This window comes from Buteo buteo, chromosome 8 (assembly GCF_964188355.1).
Source record: "Buteo buteo chromosome 8, bButBut1.hap1.1, whole genome shotgun sequence".
Taxonomy (NCBI): Eukaryota; Metazoa; Chordata; class Aves; order Accipitriformes; family Accipitridae; genus Buteo; species Buteo buteo.
This window is the reverse complement of record NC_134178.1, coordinates 6523642-6538653: the sequence shown is the minus strand read 5'-3', so window position 1 is coordinate 6538653 and position 15012 is coordinate 6523642. Positions and strand designations below refer to the sequence as shown.

Below are 15012 nucleotides of genomic sequence, written 5' to 3'. Positions count from 1 at the left end.
TTCTTTTTATAAATGGAATTTCATGTAAATACATAGAAGAAAAAGCTTCTACTTCTTCAAACTCTGCAATATTTGACATTGTTGAAAAAAACCAGCAATACATTATTTCACAGTATACAAGAAGGTTTTGATTGCATACCTGGAATGTGGTTACAAAGCTTCATAGTAAATGTTTTGAAAAGTATTTATTCACTAAGTACCAGCTAAATCCATTAATGTGCTTTTCATTCAGTTTCCAGAACACAACAATAGTCCCTTTTAAATATAGAAAGAAAACAGAGAGTATTGCAATTGAAGAATATGGAAGAAAAAGCATTATTTTAGGAAGTGAAGCGGTCATCCAGTGGCCATCGTATTCATGTAATGAAAACCTTATAAACTGTATACAGTATAAAAATTAGTATAGTGTATATATGTAGATACACATATATATATAGTATAAAGACAAAAGATCTGCCTCTGAAATAGTTTCCTTAACCTTCAAAATGATCTCAAGAGTGATTTCTGTGTGACTGCAGGAATGCAAAATCAATGGTTCTAAAGCTATTTAAAGCCTGTGACTAATCCAGATTTTTCTGCTGGTATGTGCCACCCTTGTGCTGAGGTTCTGCAGTTACCTGGGTGGTAACAGACTGAAAAATGCTGCTGCTTCCAGTCAACCCATTTTACAGATCATTTTTTTTCCTATGGAAATGTGATAGTGTTGGGGTGGGGGCTTGCCCCAGTATAGCCTCAGGCAACACAGAGGCAAACTGGGAAGTGTTCCTCTGTTTCAGTAAAACAGATGTAGGCAAGTACAAGTATCAGTTCTGACCATGAAAAAATGCATCTATGAAACAGTAAGGATGCAAATTTTAGAGTAATAGTTCCCATCCAAAAGTGCAGGTCTTAGCTTGTGTTGTCTTGTACTCGCATCCCTGAATTTGGCATTCTTATTTAGATAGCATAAAAAGTGGGGGAGGGTGAAGGTTCATTTCACATGTGGAGGAAAGAATATTCCAGGGTGATAAATGCTGATGCATATGAATTTGCAAATGCATAATATAATTATGGAAAACAACATTATTGGGCAAACTAATGTGGAAAAGACTTGCTTAGACCACAATCATTGGTTTCTCTCTATTCCAGAACACATCCTGCCTTGCCTTATACATTGTAGAATTTAATTAAGGCAAAATAATTTCTATTTTAATCTAAATATATAGAACAGTATCTTGGGTTTGTAGGTTCTTACAGTGTCTAGATGTGTGTGTAGCTTTCAGCAAAGTATATTATGTAAGGTAGTATAGAGCATTATACAGGAATTTTTCTGTGTCACCCATCAGTTTTGTGATTTGTAACTGTAGAGGCTCAATATAAAAGATTTTTGAGTTATTATTGACTATTACTTTTAATTGTATGTTTTCACAACATGCTATAACTGGAATAATTGGAACCCTAGATCACTGCTTGCTTTTTGCCAGCACATTAATTGTGCCATTTATAAAATGAGTTGGATGTTTACTAAACAACAGAAACCAAATGAGATTTACCCTAGCCCATCCCTCCCTCATCACAAAAATGTATGAAAATAACACCAACCTCTTATGCTTGCTATTAATCTTACACAAATATTTTTTTTTGTTTCTTAAATAGGTTGATTTGGTAAATATTGGGAGCTCAGACATTGTGGATGGAAATCATAAGCTGACCCTTGGTTTGATCTGGAATATAATCCTCCACTGGCAGGTGAGTGGCACTGCTGCTTACTTTCCGTGAAGTACCTTTATTCCACTGATCTTTTTTCCATTATTATCCAGCCACAACCTACAAAGTAAACATAGATGTTGCAAACAGTGTCCTAAATCAGCAAGTTTTATGGCTGTCTGTTTGCATGTTATCTGGGATATTAGGAATCTTATGAAGATAAAATAGGTTTTAGAGCATTAGCAGCAGCTCTTTTGACTCTAATTTCACAGTCAGATGTTGCAAGAGAGTATATAATATGTTACTGTAAGAAAAATGGATAGACAAAGCCAACATGGATATATAGCTTTCAGAGTCCTTTTCTTTTTCGTATCTTACAAATAGTGACTTTTATATTTTAATGAAATAATCTCATTTGTTGCTTTTTGCTGCTGACCCATCCTGCCAAGAATTATTTTTAGAACACTAAAAAGCTGCGACTCTTGACAATTAATTGAAGCAGATGTGGCTCATTTAGCTTCCTTTCTCTTTAGAGAGAAAGGGGAGATTATGATAAAAACCAACATGGAAGATGAGGACACTTAAGTAAACAAATTCTGAGACAGTAAAATAAAAATTCAAAAGGAACTAGCATCTAGATGTCCTGAGTCTGTGTGTTTGTATGAATCTGGGCTGAGTCTGTCCATTTGTGTTGTGTTGTCTCTGTTCCACAAGCAATCATCTACAAGTTTTTCATAGCATTACAAGCAAAGATGGTGGGAAACAAAGCCTAAAGGACTTCATATTAAAAACTAAACACTCCTATCAAAAATCACATGTGCATCATTCATTGAAGTAGGGAACTTTTTTTTTCCCTAATTTTACAGGACATGTAGTGAAAGCAACAGAGAAAAGCTGCAAATAGTTAAATCACTTCTTCCTCTGTCTCCCTTTCCAATATTCCTAGTTTAATTGCATAACATTGTTCTAAATTACTTATTAAGAGCAGGTGGAATATGAAACCTAGCTGTGCAGCTTTTTACCAATAATGCTTGAATCACTGTGTTTTAATTTATATGAATTATGGACTGAGATGACTATTCACATTCAAATGTGTATTTTGATTTGTTCATATTTTATCCTGAAGAAAGTGTTAAAGATGTGCTTTAGTATTAGCTGTGTACTTATTAATTTTTCTTTCATTTTTTCGCACCATTCCTCTTAACGCATACTTGCACACACACAGAAGACACACATGTTCCCTGCTATAGTCTGGTGAGGTTTTTGAAAGCAGGCATGTGCTCTTAGAGTACTGCTTGCATGCGGTACATAGATGATTCACTTCAAGCTTCATCTTGAGCCTAGTGATAACTGTGACAGCAGCTGTGATGGTACCCGTGACTTCAGCTGACCTACCCATGTACAAAAAGTCTAGGGATCATATTTACAAAGCAATGGTTAAAGGTGTGACACTTTCTGAGCGTAGTCATAATGATTCGGTCCATGTTTAGCCTATACTTTGAGTTCTGTGTTTTGGTTTGTTCTATTCATGGATTACTGAAAGGAAGTGACTTGCGTGTTCTGGACTTCTCTTTTTATTCAAAATTTTGTAAATGAATTTCTAATTTGGCTAGAATTCAATTTCAGTTTCTTTTTTAAAGAGTAGCTAAAGGCTGGTTGGCAAGAAGCAGCCATTATTATATAATAACCCTGTTGCTGTTGCATAATGATGAATAATTAAAAAATAATATAAAGCCAGATTTGTACTTGGGCTTTTCTCTTTTTAAACAAAACTCAGGAGATGTCGGTTTGCTGCCTATTTCCCTCAAAGGACTAGAACAGTTCAAAGTGAATTTTCTTATATCTTCTCTGTGGAAAAAGTCTTTGGTTTTTTCCAGATTTTCTTTCAAGTTTTGAAGTGATTTGCATGATCTAGAATATGTTCCTGATTGTTCTGCCCTGTTTATAGGTTGGTACTATCTTACATATTGACAGCATTTCTGGTGAAACAAGACTGTGAGTTTCTTAAGAAAGGGTGTTTCTTCCCGTTGGTACCATTTTGCCTGTCAGAGAGTGTTCTTGGCACTAAGCAGCTGGAAGCACGACAAGCTGTTGTTAAAGACTAAATTATGGACTCAGGGCCACCAAACTTATCTGCCAGTTGTCTACAGTTGGGTAAAACATCTCGTTACCTGTGATGCCTTATCAAGACTGCTATATTTATTTGTAGTCTGTGGGACGCCTAAAAAAAATAAATATGACACAGGCTAGTTGATTTAGTGCATGCTACTGGTGCAGTTTGTGTTTGATGGTGCAATCCTGCTTTTGCAAATCCTTTCACTTTCTGATTCCAAGAACTTGCAGTCCTGAAAAGAGTCACCTAGAGGAAGATTATCTGCCTGCATGTAAAAAAAAAAAACACCTATTGTGTGGGCTGTTAGTTTGTTGCAGATGAACAGGCAAGAAGCTTTTTCCAGTTTCACATCCTGCAGCCAGGACCACATTAGGACAACTGTGTTTATGTATGACAACAAGACCATCTGTGTATTGGTTTTATGTGGCAAGGTTTTGGTAGCGGGGGGGGTTACAGGGGTGGCTTCTGTAAGAAGCTGCTGGAAGCTTCCCCTGTGTTCGAGAGAGAGCGAGCCCATACCAGTCGGCTCTGAGACGGACCCGCCGCCGGCCAAGGCCGAGCCAATCAGTGATAGTGGTAACGCCTCTGTGATAACATTTTTAAGAAGGAAAAAAAGTTGGGAGAGGGAGAAACAGCCGCTGGAGAGAGGAGTGAGAACATGTAAGAGAAACAAGCCTGCGGACACCAAGGTCAGTGAAGAAGGAGGGGGAGGAGATGCTCCAGGCGCCGGAGCGAAGATTCCCCTGCAGCCCGTGGTGAAGACCCTGGTGAGGCAGGCTGTCCCCCTGCAGTCCAGGGAGGTCCACGGTGGAGCAGATATCCACCTGCAGCCCGTGGAGGACCCCACGCCGGAGCAGGTGGGTTTCCGAAGGAGGCTGTGACCCCGTGGGAACCCTGCGCTGGAGCAGGTTCCTGGCAGGACCTGCGGATCTGCGGAGAGAGGAGCCCGTGGAGCAGGTTTTCTGGCAGGACTTGTGACCCCGTGGGGGACCCGCGCTGGAGCAGCTCGCCTGAAGGACTGCACACCGTGGAAAGGACCCATGCTGGAGCAGTTCGTGAAGAACTGCAGCCCGTGGGAATGGCCCACGTTGGAGAAGTTCGTGGAGGACTGACCCCGTGGGTGGGACCCCACGCTGGAGCGGGGGAAGAGTGTGATCAGCCCTCACCCTGAGGAGGTGAAGCGGCAGAAAATAACGTGTGATGACCGTAAACCCCATCCCTGTCCCCCTTGTGCCGCTGGGGGGGCATTTTGTCTTCCGGAGCAACCACTACGCGTACTGAAGCCCTGCTTCCCGAGAAGTGGCTAGACATCGCCTGCTGATGGGAAGTAGAGAATAACATCATTTGTTTTTTTTCTTTGCTTTCGCACGCGCGACCTTTGCTATCACTGTATTAAACTGTCCTTATCTTGACCCACGAGCCTTCTGTTATATTTTCTTCCCCCCAGCTGAGGAGGGGGAGTGATAGAGCGGCTTTGGTGAGCACCTGGCATCCAACCAGGGTCAACCCACCACAATCTGTTACAAAAACGTCAATCTCTTTGTGTAAAATAAATAAATAAATAAATAAAAAAGGTGCTAGAAGAAAGGTGCATGAATGGAATAATGAGACAGTACCAGTCCAAGTGGATAGCAGCAGTCCCATTGAGGAGAGGCTGTGGTAGAGGCATTGCAGCAGACAAGATTTGACTCATTTTTGCCACTCTCATTTCTGTTCAGTAGAAATCTTGTGGCTTCCGTATCCCCTGTGGTGATAGTGTCCTTTCTTATCTAGCCTGTTTTTCAGATTATTATTAAAAGTTTCACTGAAATTGAATCATCGTTCTGAGTTGAGCACCTGCTGCCAAAGCTCTTTATGGTACTGACTCGATCTGAGTTTCTATTCCCTTGAAGCTGCTGCCCTCTTTCTCACAGTTCTGTGATCCCAGCCTCATTGCAGCATTAACATTTAAACAAAACCAAAACAAGAACATTAATTTCTGAACTGTTACATTTGACAAAGACTCTTAAGAGTGGAAAAACATTCTATATTGCAGTATGCAAGTTGTTTTATTTTGTTTTTAAGAGCAAACTTATTTTCATATAGAGCATGAAAAAAAAAACCTTAGCAAAAATCTTTGGTAAGAGTCGCAGCCAAAATCTTGACTTTCTTCAGAAAAAAAAAGCAAAATAAAAGACATATACATAAGGCAACTATTTCAGAGAGAGGTGCATTTCAACAGTCAGCCAGCCTCATTTGGAGACCTATTAAAAGCATCGAGCCTGTTTTGCTCTTGTTGCAGAACTGTTATTTTAATTGGAATTACCATTTTATTTTATTTTGAATTGTAATGATGGAAATGAAATACTAACAGTTCTGTGAATCCACCTGAAATCAATGAGCAAAGAATATCCTTTACTTTGATAGGTGTCTTGAACATCTATGAAAATGTTCTTAAAGGAGTTCTTTAAAATGTGCTTTGAAAGAATTTAGTGGATTCTAGCTATAAAAAAAGTAATCCATGCAGCCAGAATACCTGAAATATAGCAAGTAAATAATACTAAGTTGTTCTGTCAGGGAGCTATAAGGTCACTATTTGATTGAGAAAAATGAAAACACCTTGCTTTGAGAATAATTTTTTTAGATTCTCTCCTTCTTCCCTCCCTCTCTTCTAGGGGCTGGCGTCCTGAAGCCAAGTGCCAGTCTTACAAAATGTTACGTGCCTGAGTGTTGGTTTTAGGTGAAACAGATGTAGTGCAAGCCTGAGATCACGCTGCATTCCTAGTCACACACACAGCTACGCGCGCCCAGACTCCGGGACGTGGTCCTGCAGCGGGAGATCAGAGGTCCACTGCCGCCGTGAGCCAGGCCTGGGCACTTCTCAGTGGGGCGATGAGAATAGCAGTGCTCCCGTTCTGTTCACAGCTCTCCGTTTGGCGATATGACGTTTCATAAGTCATCTTGGTGGTGTCTGTGTTGCCCTTTTGCCCCTCTTCTGTTCAAAATTGAATCTTTTCTTATTGCTGTAGTACAGGTCCATTCCCCAGGAAAAGCAAGTATTTCTATTCTCTGGAAGTCAGAGTTTCCTACACCTTAAAGCTTTGTTTCCTGCCAGGCTATATTGCATTAGAAAGGAGAGGTGACAAAGAAATGACTATCAGAGGTCAACTCATCATTTGAGAGCAAGAGGCAGAGCCTTTGAAATGGCTCTAGTTTTTGAGCCTGGATCCTGAGGGAAGCTTATCCATCCAAAAGCTCTTCAGGCTGACGTGAACGCACCTCTACGTACTACTGTTTCTGAGCAGTACGTCTTAACTGAGAAGCCTTCAAAAAGCTTCCTTGGAACCTCACTGTCAGCCAGCATTTTTCCACTCAGCCACTGATCTCGCTTCAGGCCCCAGCCGTCCTGCGGGCAGCGCGGTGCTGCGCCTGCAGCGACGTGACGTGACGTGACGTGATGTGATGTGGTGTGACACGGCGTGGCGCTGCCGAGGTGCTGGGGGGGTGGGAGGGATGGCAGTGCCCCTCGGGACGCTCGGGAGGACAAGGTGGCTCCAGCTGTAGAAGTGTTTTCCACCGTTTCTCACTCAATAGGAAGTGATGTGAGCTTTCAGGATGAGATCGGACCCTTTTGCTTCGTTGTTTTAAATGCCTGCCATTCCCCAGAAGACAACAAAAAGTCATAAATTTAACAGTCTTCATTGCTGCGGAGAAATGCAGGAAAATGGGAATAAATCTCTATCCATTGACAGCGTCTTAAACTCAGCAAGATGAGTTTGAATCTATTTTGTATTCATTTACTCAAAAGTAGAAATAAATGCTAAGTTTTTGGCTTCATGTCTTTAAATTAAAAGGAAAACTATCACCTGGATTCTTCTGAATAACTGCCTTCCTGACAGCCCATTCTTTTATTTTTTTTTGCCTAATTTCCTCTGTTCATACTTAATGCTTCTTTCTCTTAAGTTAATGTAAATTCAAACACGTGATCTTTCCTATATGTTATGAAATTTTATATTTCTAATTCTTGTGTTTCTGCATTCATTCAGCTATCCTTTTATATGAATGTGTGTTATATTTTTCAAATGTTACAGTTTGTTTTTAATATTCAGATAAATCTGCATTTGTAAATACAAGCACATGATAAAAATGCAGAACGAACAATGAAATCCTGGCTTGGACAATTCTCCATTACCATGATTTCAATATTTTCTAGTCTTTCATAGTGTTTAAGTTTGGTGCAGTAGATGCTAATCTTGAAACTTCTCTTCTTTTTAGCACCTGGATTCATGAAAAACAAAATTTTATATTTTGATAGCAGTGAAGGGGCTTCGCCTGGAAATACAAGAAGCAAATCTTTTAGCTTCTTGCTGAATTATGTAAATTCTGCTTGGGCAGCTCTCAATAATGAAGATACTAAAAATATTAACAAGAAGCTCAAAATACCCACTCAGACCTATGAAGCAAAACTGAAGAGTGTATTTCCTAATTTTCTTAAACTCTTTACTTTCTGTCTCCTGGTGTAGAAATGGAGGCAACTATAAAATGCTGCTATCCTCATCTGACAGAATTTTATATTAATTTTCATTGGTGCAAATTACAATCTTAGACTAAAGTCAGGAATGTGTCCCATGAAATTTAGAGAGGATCAGTTTCTCCTCCCATCTCAGAAACTAGTAACTTATAAAGTTAACTTTATACCTGAGTCTCAGAAGGAAAATTGAAGGCACTGATACTCTTTGGCTAGGATGCATCTGAGATGTAAAAACAAGACATTCTTTTAGTAATTTGTATCTTCACTTATTCAAATGATTGAATTTATTACTGTGAAACTAGCAAGCAACTTACCAAACTGCACAATAAAAGGATACCTGTTTTTTTTCTACAGTATCATAGTAATTAATTGTTTTTGTTGTTGATTATTCTTTGAGATTACACCTTCTGCATGTTATCTTATGGTTTTTACAATTTCAAAGTGGTCCATCCTCTGTCATAAGGTAGCTTCTGCACTGAAAATTGGTTTTTGACTGATACTGGCTGCAGAGCAGTTCCAAGTGGAGAATTATAATGAAATTATATACTCCATAAGCAAATAAGCAACAATAAGCAACTTTATAGTTAAATTATATCTTAGGGAGTATTTTAAAAAAGCTGCTAATCTTTACAAGATATATGGAGAAAGCAATGATTTAAAAGGGATTAGTTTACAGGAAAATAAATTACAGACTTCTTAATAGAAGTTTTGGGTGCTCTTTCACTAATAAAGAAGTTGCTAAGAAATATATAATCGACTACATTATGTCAAACTCCATGCTCATATTTTTAGAAGCCCTCAGAATTAATGGGTTTTTGTAAAATAGTAACTGTAGGTTGGTGAGCTTTCTCTAATGAAAGAGGAATATTAACTATTCATGTAAAAAAAATTAAAAATGAAACATATACAATATTCTTTAATGTATGCGATGAAATTCACTTTTCACCCAAGTGCATCTATGCAAATATAGTTTGCACATTTGGGTCAAAAACATTATCTGCTGTGCACTGAGCAAATTTATTTTGCCTTGGTACTTGTGTCAACTTGGTCAATGAGAGAAGAATGCTTTACATCGTTTTATCAACTTTTCCTATAATGTATCTTAGTTTGAGCAAACTCTGTTCCCGTTAGTGGTGAAAACAAATGTGCCTTCTCTGTTCATGCATGGAACGCTTCACATGGCACAGGGATGAATGTACTGAATGCCTCAGCAATGGTGACCAAGAAGTCAGTATCAGTTGCCTTTAAGCATTCAGACTTGACTGCTATCATTATACTGTCACACCAAGTTTGTTCTGTAATTACTTAGGAGGTTTTTCTTTACAGCTTAAATCTAGGCAACTGGAAGATTTTTGTGTCAAAAAAAAAAAAGTCAGCTTTTAATGACAAAGTTCAATCACTGATGAAATTCTGTCACTTATTGCAGGTCAAAGATGTAATGAAAAACATCATGGCTGGACTGCAGCAGACAAACAGTGAAAAGATTCTGCTGAGCTGGGTCCGCCAATCGACTCGTAATTACCCACAGGTCAATGTTATCAATTTCACCAGTAGCTGGTCTGATGGATTGGCTTTCAATGCACTCCTCCACAGTCACAGGTAGGAAAACTAACTTTTCATTATTTCGATGAGCTTGTGACAGGCAGCTGTAACAGGGCTTGAGGATGGTGTATCTATTATGTGGGGTTTTTAGCTGCTTCCCGTGTGGGTGTTTCAGCATTCTTTTAAATGGCCACCTGTTTTGCTTTGATCTGGGTGCTGTGTTTGGTGTCGGACTGAACCCTCTTCTGGAGGGAGGGGGGCTGAGCTTTTTGCAGCGCCACTGAATATGCTCAGTTCAGATCCTTTTCTGGAATTTCAGCATATCTACCAAGTAGATAGCCTCAAGGAGTACAGGCTTGGAAACTTTTGAGAAGAGCAAGGAATAAATCCAAAACTAAGCCTTTGAGGTGGCCCTAGAGGGAGAAGGAGATTTTCCTATGGGGACTTAGAGGGGGAAAACGTAGTGTTTGTTGAAAGCCTCTGACAGTTCCTGGATTGAAAGTATGGATTTGCCTCGAAAAGACACAGCTGGAGAAGGTAGCCTTTGTTTTCAAAACCTTTCATGTTGTTCCCCCAGCTGATTTGAGTTTTAACCCTCTCTCAGAAGTTGTCTTGTGCTAGTCTATGCTGTATAAAACTCTAGAGTTTCAGAGTTCTCTGGTGGTTCTGTGTACTTGGCTTAAGGAAGACATGCAAGCCAATCTATCTTAAAGGTCTCGTTCTTGCCACTACTGGTTTTAAAGCAGTACTTATTTTTCTGATGTGGTAAGCCTCCCAATCTCCCTCCTACTTCTATACCTTTCTCTTAAAGGGGGCTGTCCTGCAAGGTGGCTGACTGCTCCAAATTATCACTGAGTTGAGTTTTTGAACAGCTAAATGGGTATGTTCTCTTTGGTAAGACATGGCAGGGATTTACAAGATATTAGTACAAGTCAGGCCATTTATTGGTTTTAGTTGCATTAAAGGCTTGAAATAAGGCAAAATACTTCTAAAAGCATAGTCTGAGACAATATATGCCTTCTAACATAAGCAGTGAAGAGCTGCAGGTATTTCTTCCCCAAATTTTCACTGGCTCATGTAATTGTTTCTGAATGAAACTGTCTGAATAAGTCTACTGCTGTTGTAGTCCGAAGACTAACACTGACAGCCATTTACAGTGGCTATGCCTTACACCACCATCCCAGGCACAGTAGGCATCTCTTGCTGTGAGTCCAGTTTTTCACCCTGCATATGCCTGGAAGCCTTGAGTAGATCTGACTGAAATAAGGTCCAGGAATATTCAATTACAAGTGCTGTTTGCTTGTCATGTTAGGAATGAGGCATTATCTTAAGGAAGAACTTATTATGCTCTAAAAAGGCTTCGTGTATGTCTTTCACCTTCGTTCAGTATTATAATATTAACAACTGGCTTTCCCACCATCCTGCTGTTACTCTGCCATTGATGCGCTCGTACTTTCTTGGTGTTGGTGCAAGTGTTTATGCAGGTATTAGGAGAACTGCATTTATGGAGCTAAATAAGATAAGAACTATCAAAAGCTAGTGACATAGTCACTGTATTTTAACTACTTTATTCATTGGTCATTCATTAAAATGTGGTTTGGTGAGGTTTTTTCAAACACTCTCTAAACTTACTTTTTTTTATTTCCGCTGATGATCATTTCTCATTTTAATTTGCTCTGTCTCTCATTTCATAAGTGGTTTCATTCTGATGGACGTGAATATAAGAATGCAATTATCCTGTAGAACTCAATGAATCTTTCTTTCTAAAGATCTGATTCCATACTTGTAGATGATTAAAAACAAGACACACACACACACACACACACACCCTTTGTGTGGGATATTCGTCCGTCTGTATCACTTACCTTCACGGAAGTTCTGTTACAGTGTGAGAGCTTACACATAATTTCTGTGAGCGTGAATACTTTTTTATCTTCCTAAAACATTGTCTATACATGGCTTTATTAAGTGGGAAAATGGTGGTTTTAACTCAAACACCAGGTTACTTAAGTCACACAGGAACTCTGTGATACAAAAAGGACTGAGTGATTCCTACTACTTTTGGTGGTACAGTGCTACCTCTGTTACATTGGATACAGCTATGGAAGAAAAAGTAGATACAACTCAAAGGGAAAATACTTTATTTCATAAATGCCAAAAAATAGTTGTGCTGAAATGATATCAGATAACTAATTATCAGTGTAGACTCAAAGGCTAAAACCAGTAGCACTCTATGGCATTGTAACTACCTTGATTTCATTTTCAGCGTATGAGTGCAGCAGAAGGCCAAAGTGGTGGCACATCTTTTCACATAGACAGAATATCAGGCTGCCTGTTTCCTGATTAGGGTATCTGATACTCAGATATTCAGGTTGTGTGCTCTACATGACTGTGTAATATCATTTGGTGTCTGAGATAAGAATTTGGAAAGTCCTTTTTGTCCCTCTTTGTAAGAAGAGCTCCAGAAGTCTGAAGAGAGGACCTTATTCAGGAGCAGTCCCTAGCTGGGGAAGGCAGTTCCCTGCCTAAGCCACATTGGGATGGTCTAGACAAATCTCTAAGTGTCTGTATGTCATACTTTTTGCACTGCTGTGTTCAGTTCACTTCACAGTTCACCAGTTGTGAACATTCATTTCCTGCTCACTACAATTTATGCACTTTATTCAGGTTTTCTAAAACAGAGATACAAAACTTTTACTCTTTTGTGTTTGCTGCCATAAATCTTGCATAGCTTTCTGCACAGTGAGCCTATCTTCAATAGAAGTGAAAAAGAATTACTCCACAAAGTCTTGTCTGTTGCCCAGTAGTTAGTGCACTCATTTGGGAAATGGTGAGTGTGCATTCAGATTTCCTGAGGCAAGTGTCCAAGACCCAAGACACACCACTTTTCTTCTGAACTTTAATCACTAAATGTATTGGCTTTGTGTGGCAAGGTTTTTGTAGCGGGGGGGGGGGGGGTGGGGGGGTGGGGGTGTTACAGGGGTGGCTTCTGTTAGAAGCTGCTGGAAGCTTCCCCTGTGTTCGAGAGAGAGCCTATACCAGCCAGCTCTAAGATGGACCTGCCGCCGGCCAAGGCCGAGCCAATCAGCAATAGTGGTAACGCCTCTGTGATAACACTTTTAAGAAGGAAAAAGATGGGACAGAGGAAGAAAACAGCTGCCGGAGAGAGGAGTGAGAACATGTAAGAGAAACAACCCTGCAGACACCAAGGTCAGTGAAGAAGGAGGGGGAGGAGATGCTCCAGGCACAGGAGTGGAGATTCCCCTGCAGCCTGTAGTGAAGACCACGGTGAGGCAGGCTGTCCCCCTGCAGTCCATGGAGGTCCACAGTGGAGCAGATCTCCACCTGCAGCCCAGGGAGGACCCCACGCCGGAGCAGGGGGATGCCCGAAGGAGGCTGTGACCTTGTGGGAACCCCATGCTGGAGCAGGCTCCTGGCAGGACCTGTGGATCTGTGGAGAGATGAGCCCACGGAGCAGGTTTTCTGGCAGGACTTGTGACCCTCTGGGGGACCTACTCTGGAGCAGCATGCTCCTGAAGGACTGCACACTGTGGAAAGGACCCATGTTGGAGCAGTTTGTGAAGAACTGCAGCCCATGGGAAGGACTCACGTTGGAAAAGTTCGTGGAGGACTGTCTCCCACATTGGAGAAGTTCATGGAGGACTGTCTCCCATGGGTGGGACCCCACACTGGAGCAGGGGAAGAGTGTGATGAGCCCTCCCCCTGAGGAGGATGAGGCAGCAGAAAATAACACGTGATTAAATGATTGTAAACCCCATCCCCCTGTGCCACTGGGGGCAGGGGGGGGCTTGGTAGAGAATCCGGGAGTGAAGTTGTGCCTGGGAAGAAGGGAGGGGTGGAGGTAAGGTGTTCTTAGATTTGGTTTTATTTCTCATTACCTTACTCTGGTTGATTTGTAATAAATTGAGTTAATTTTCCCCAAGCTGAGTCTGTTTTGCCCTTGATGGTAATTGGTGAGTGATCTCTCCTGTGCTTATCTCGACCCACAAGCTCTTTGTTATATTTTCTCTCCCCTGTCCAGCTGAGGAGGAGGAGTGATAGAATGGCTTTGGTGGGCACCTGGCGTCCAGCCAGGGTTAACCCATCACTCATCACTTACAGTCACAGGCAAAAGACAGGCTCAACTTGAGGAAGAAACAAAATCAAGTTAATTTACTACAAATCAAAACAAGGATACGGAGAAGTAAACCCAAACCTTAGAACACCTTCCCCCCACCCCTCCCTCCTTCCCACCTCAACTCCATTCCCGGTTTTCTCTCCCTCCTCCCCCCAGCAGCGCAGGGGGATGGGAAATGGGGGTTGGGGTCAGCTCCTCACACCTTGTCCCTGCTGCTCCTTCCTCCTCAGAGGCAGGACCCCTCACTCATCCCCTGCTTCAGCCTGGGGTCCCTCCCACAGGAGACAGTCCTCCACGAACTTTTCCAACGTGAGTCCTTCTCATGGGCTGCAGTTCTTCACGAACTGCTCCAGCATTGGTCCCTTCAATGGGCTGCAGTCCTTCAGGCGCCAACTGCTCCAGCACAGGCTTTCCCAGGGAGCGGCGGCCATCTTGGGGGGCATCCCCCTGCTCCGGCGTGGGCTCCTCTCTCCCCGGGCTGCAGGTGGGCATCTGCTCCCCCACTCCCCTCCATGGGCTGGGGGGACAGCCCGCCATCTCACCGTGGGCTGTGGGGGCATCAACCTCCTCCCCTGCGCCTCCTCTCCCTCCTTCTTCGCTGACCTTCAAACCTGCACAGGGGTTTCACATTCCAATCTCCTCCCCAGCTGCAGGTTTCCCCTCTTAAATCTGCTCTCCACAGGTGTTTCCGCTGTCGCTGACGGGCTCAGCCTGGGCCAGAGGTGGGTCCATCTTGGAGCCGGGGAAGCTTCTAGCAGCTTCTCTCAGGAGCTGGCCCTGCGGCCCCTCCCCCGCTACTAAAACGTTGTGACACAACCCCCAAACAAATAGATATCACCATCTCTCTATGGACGTTTAGGCTCCTTAGCAATTGCGTTTAAAACCGATTGTGACGAGCAGTGGAGCACAGGTTACTTGGCAAAGCTACAAGGGTACGTCAGTGTGGCATTGAGGGGCCTAGAGTGTGAATTTTCAGAATATAAACTTGGGATGTGGTTCCTTGAAAGGTATTTTCTCTATTGA

The 15012-nt window shown here is 41.8% G+C and overlaps 1 protein-coding gene across 10 annotated transcripts in view; it reads left to right on the top strand.

Moving 5' to 3' along the window:
- The window catches only part of DMD (dystrophin), a 1298312-nt gene that overhangs the window by 395859 nt on the left and 887441 nt on the right, over positions 1 to 15012 (top strand). For all 10 annotated transcript variants that reach the window (XM_075033523.1, XM_075033524.1, XM_075033521.1 and 7 more), the window contains exons 5-6: positions 1636 to 1728; positions 9736 to 9908. In XM_075033523.1, coding sequence (XP_074889624.1) covers positions 1636 to 1728; positions 9736 to 9908 — 266 coding nt within the window. The remainder of the gene's footprint in view (positions 1 to 1635; positions 1729 to 9735; positions 9909 to 15012) is intronic.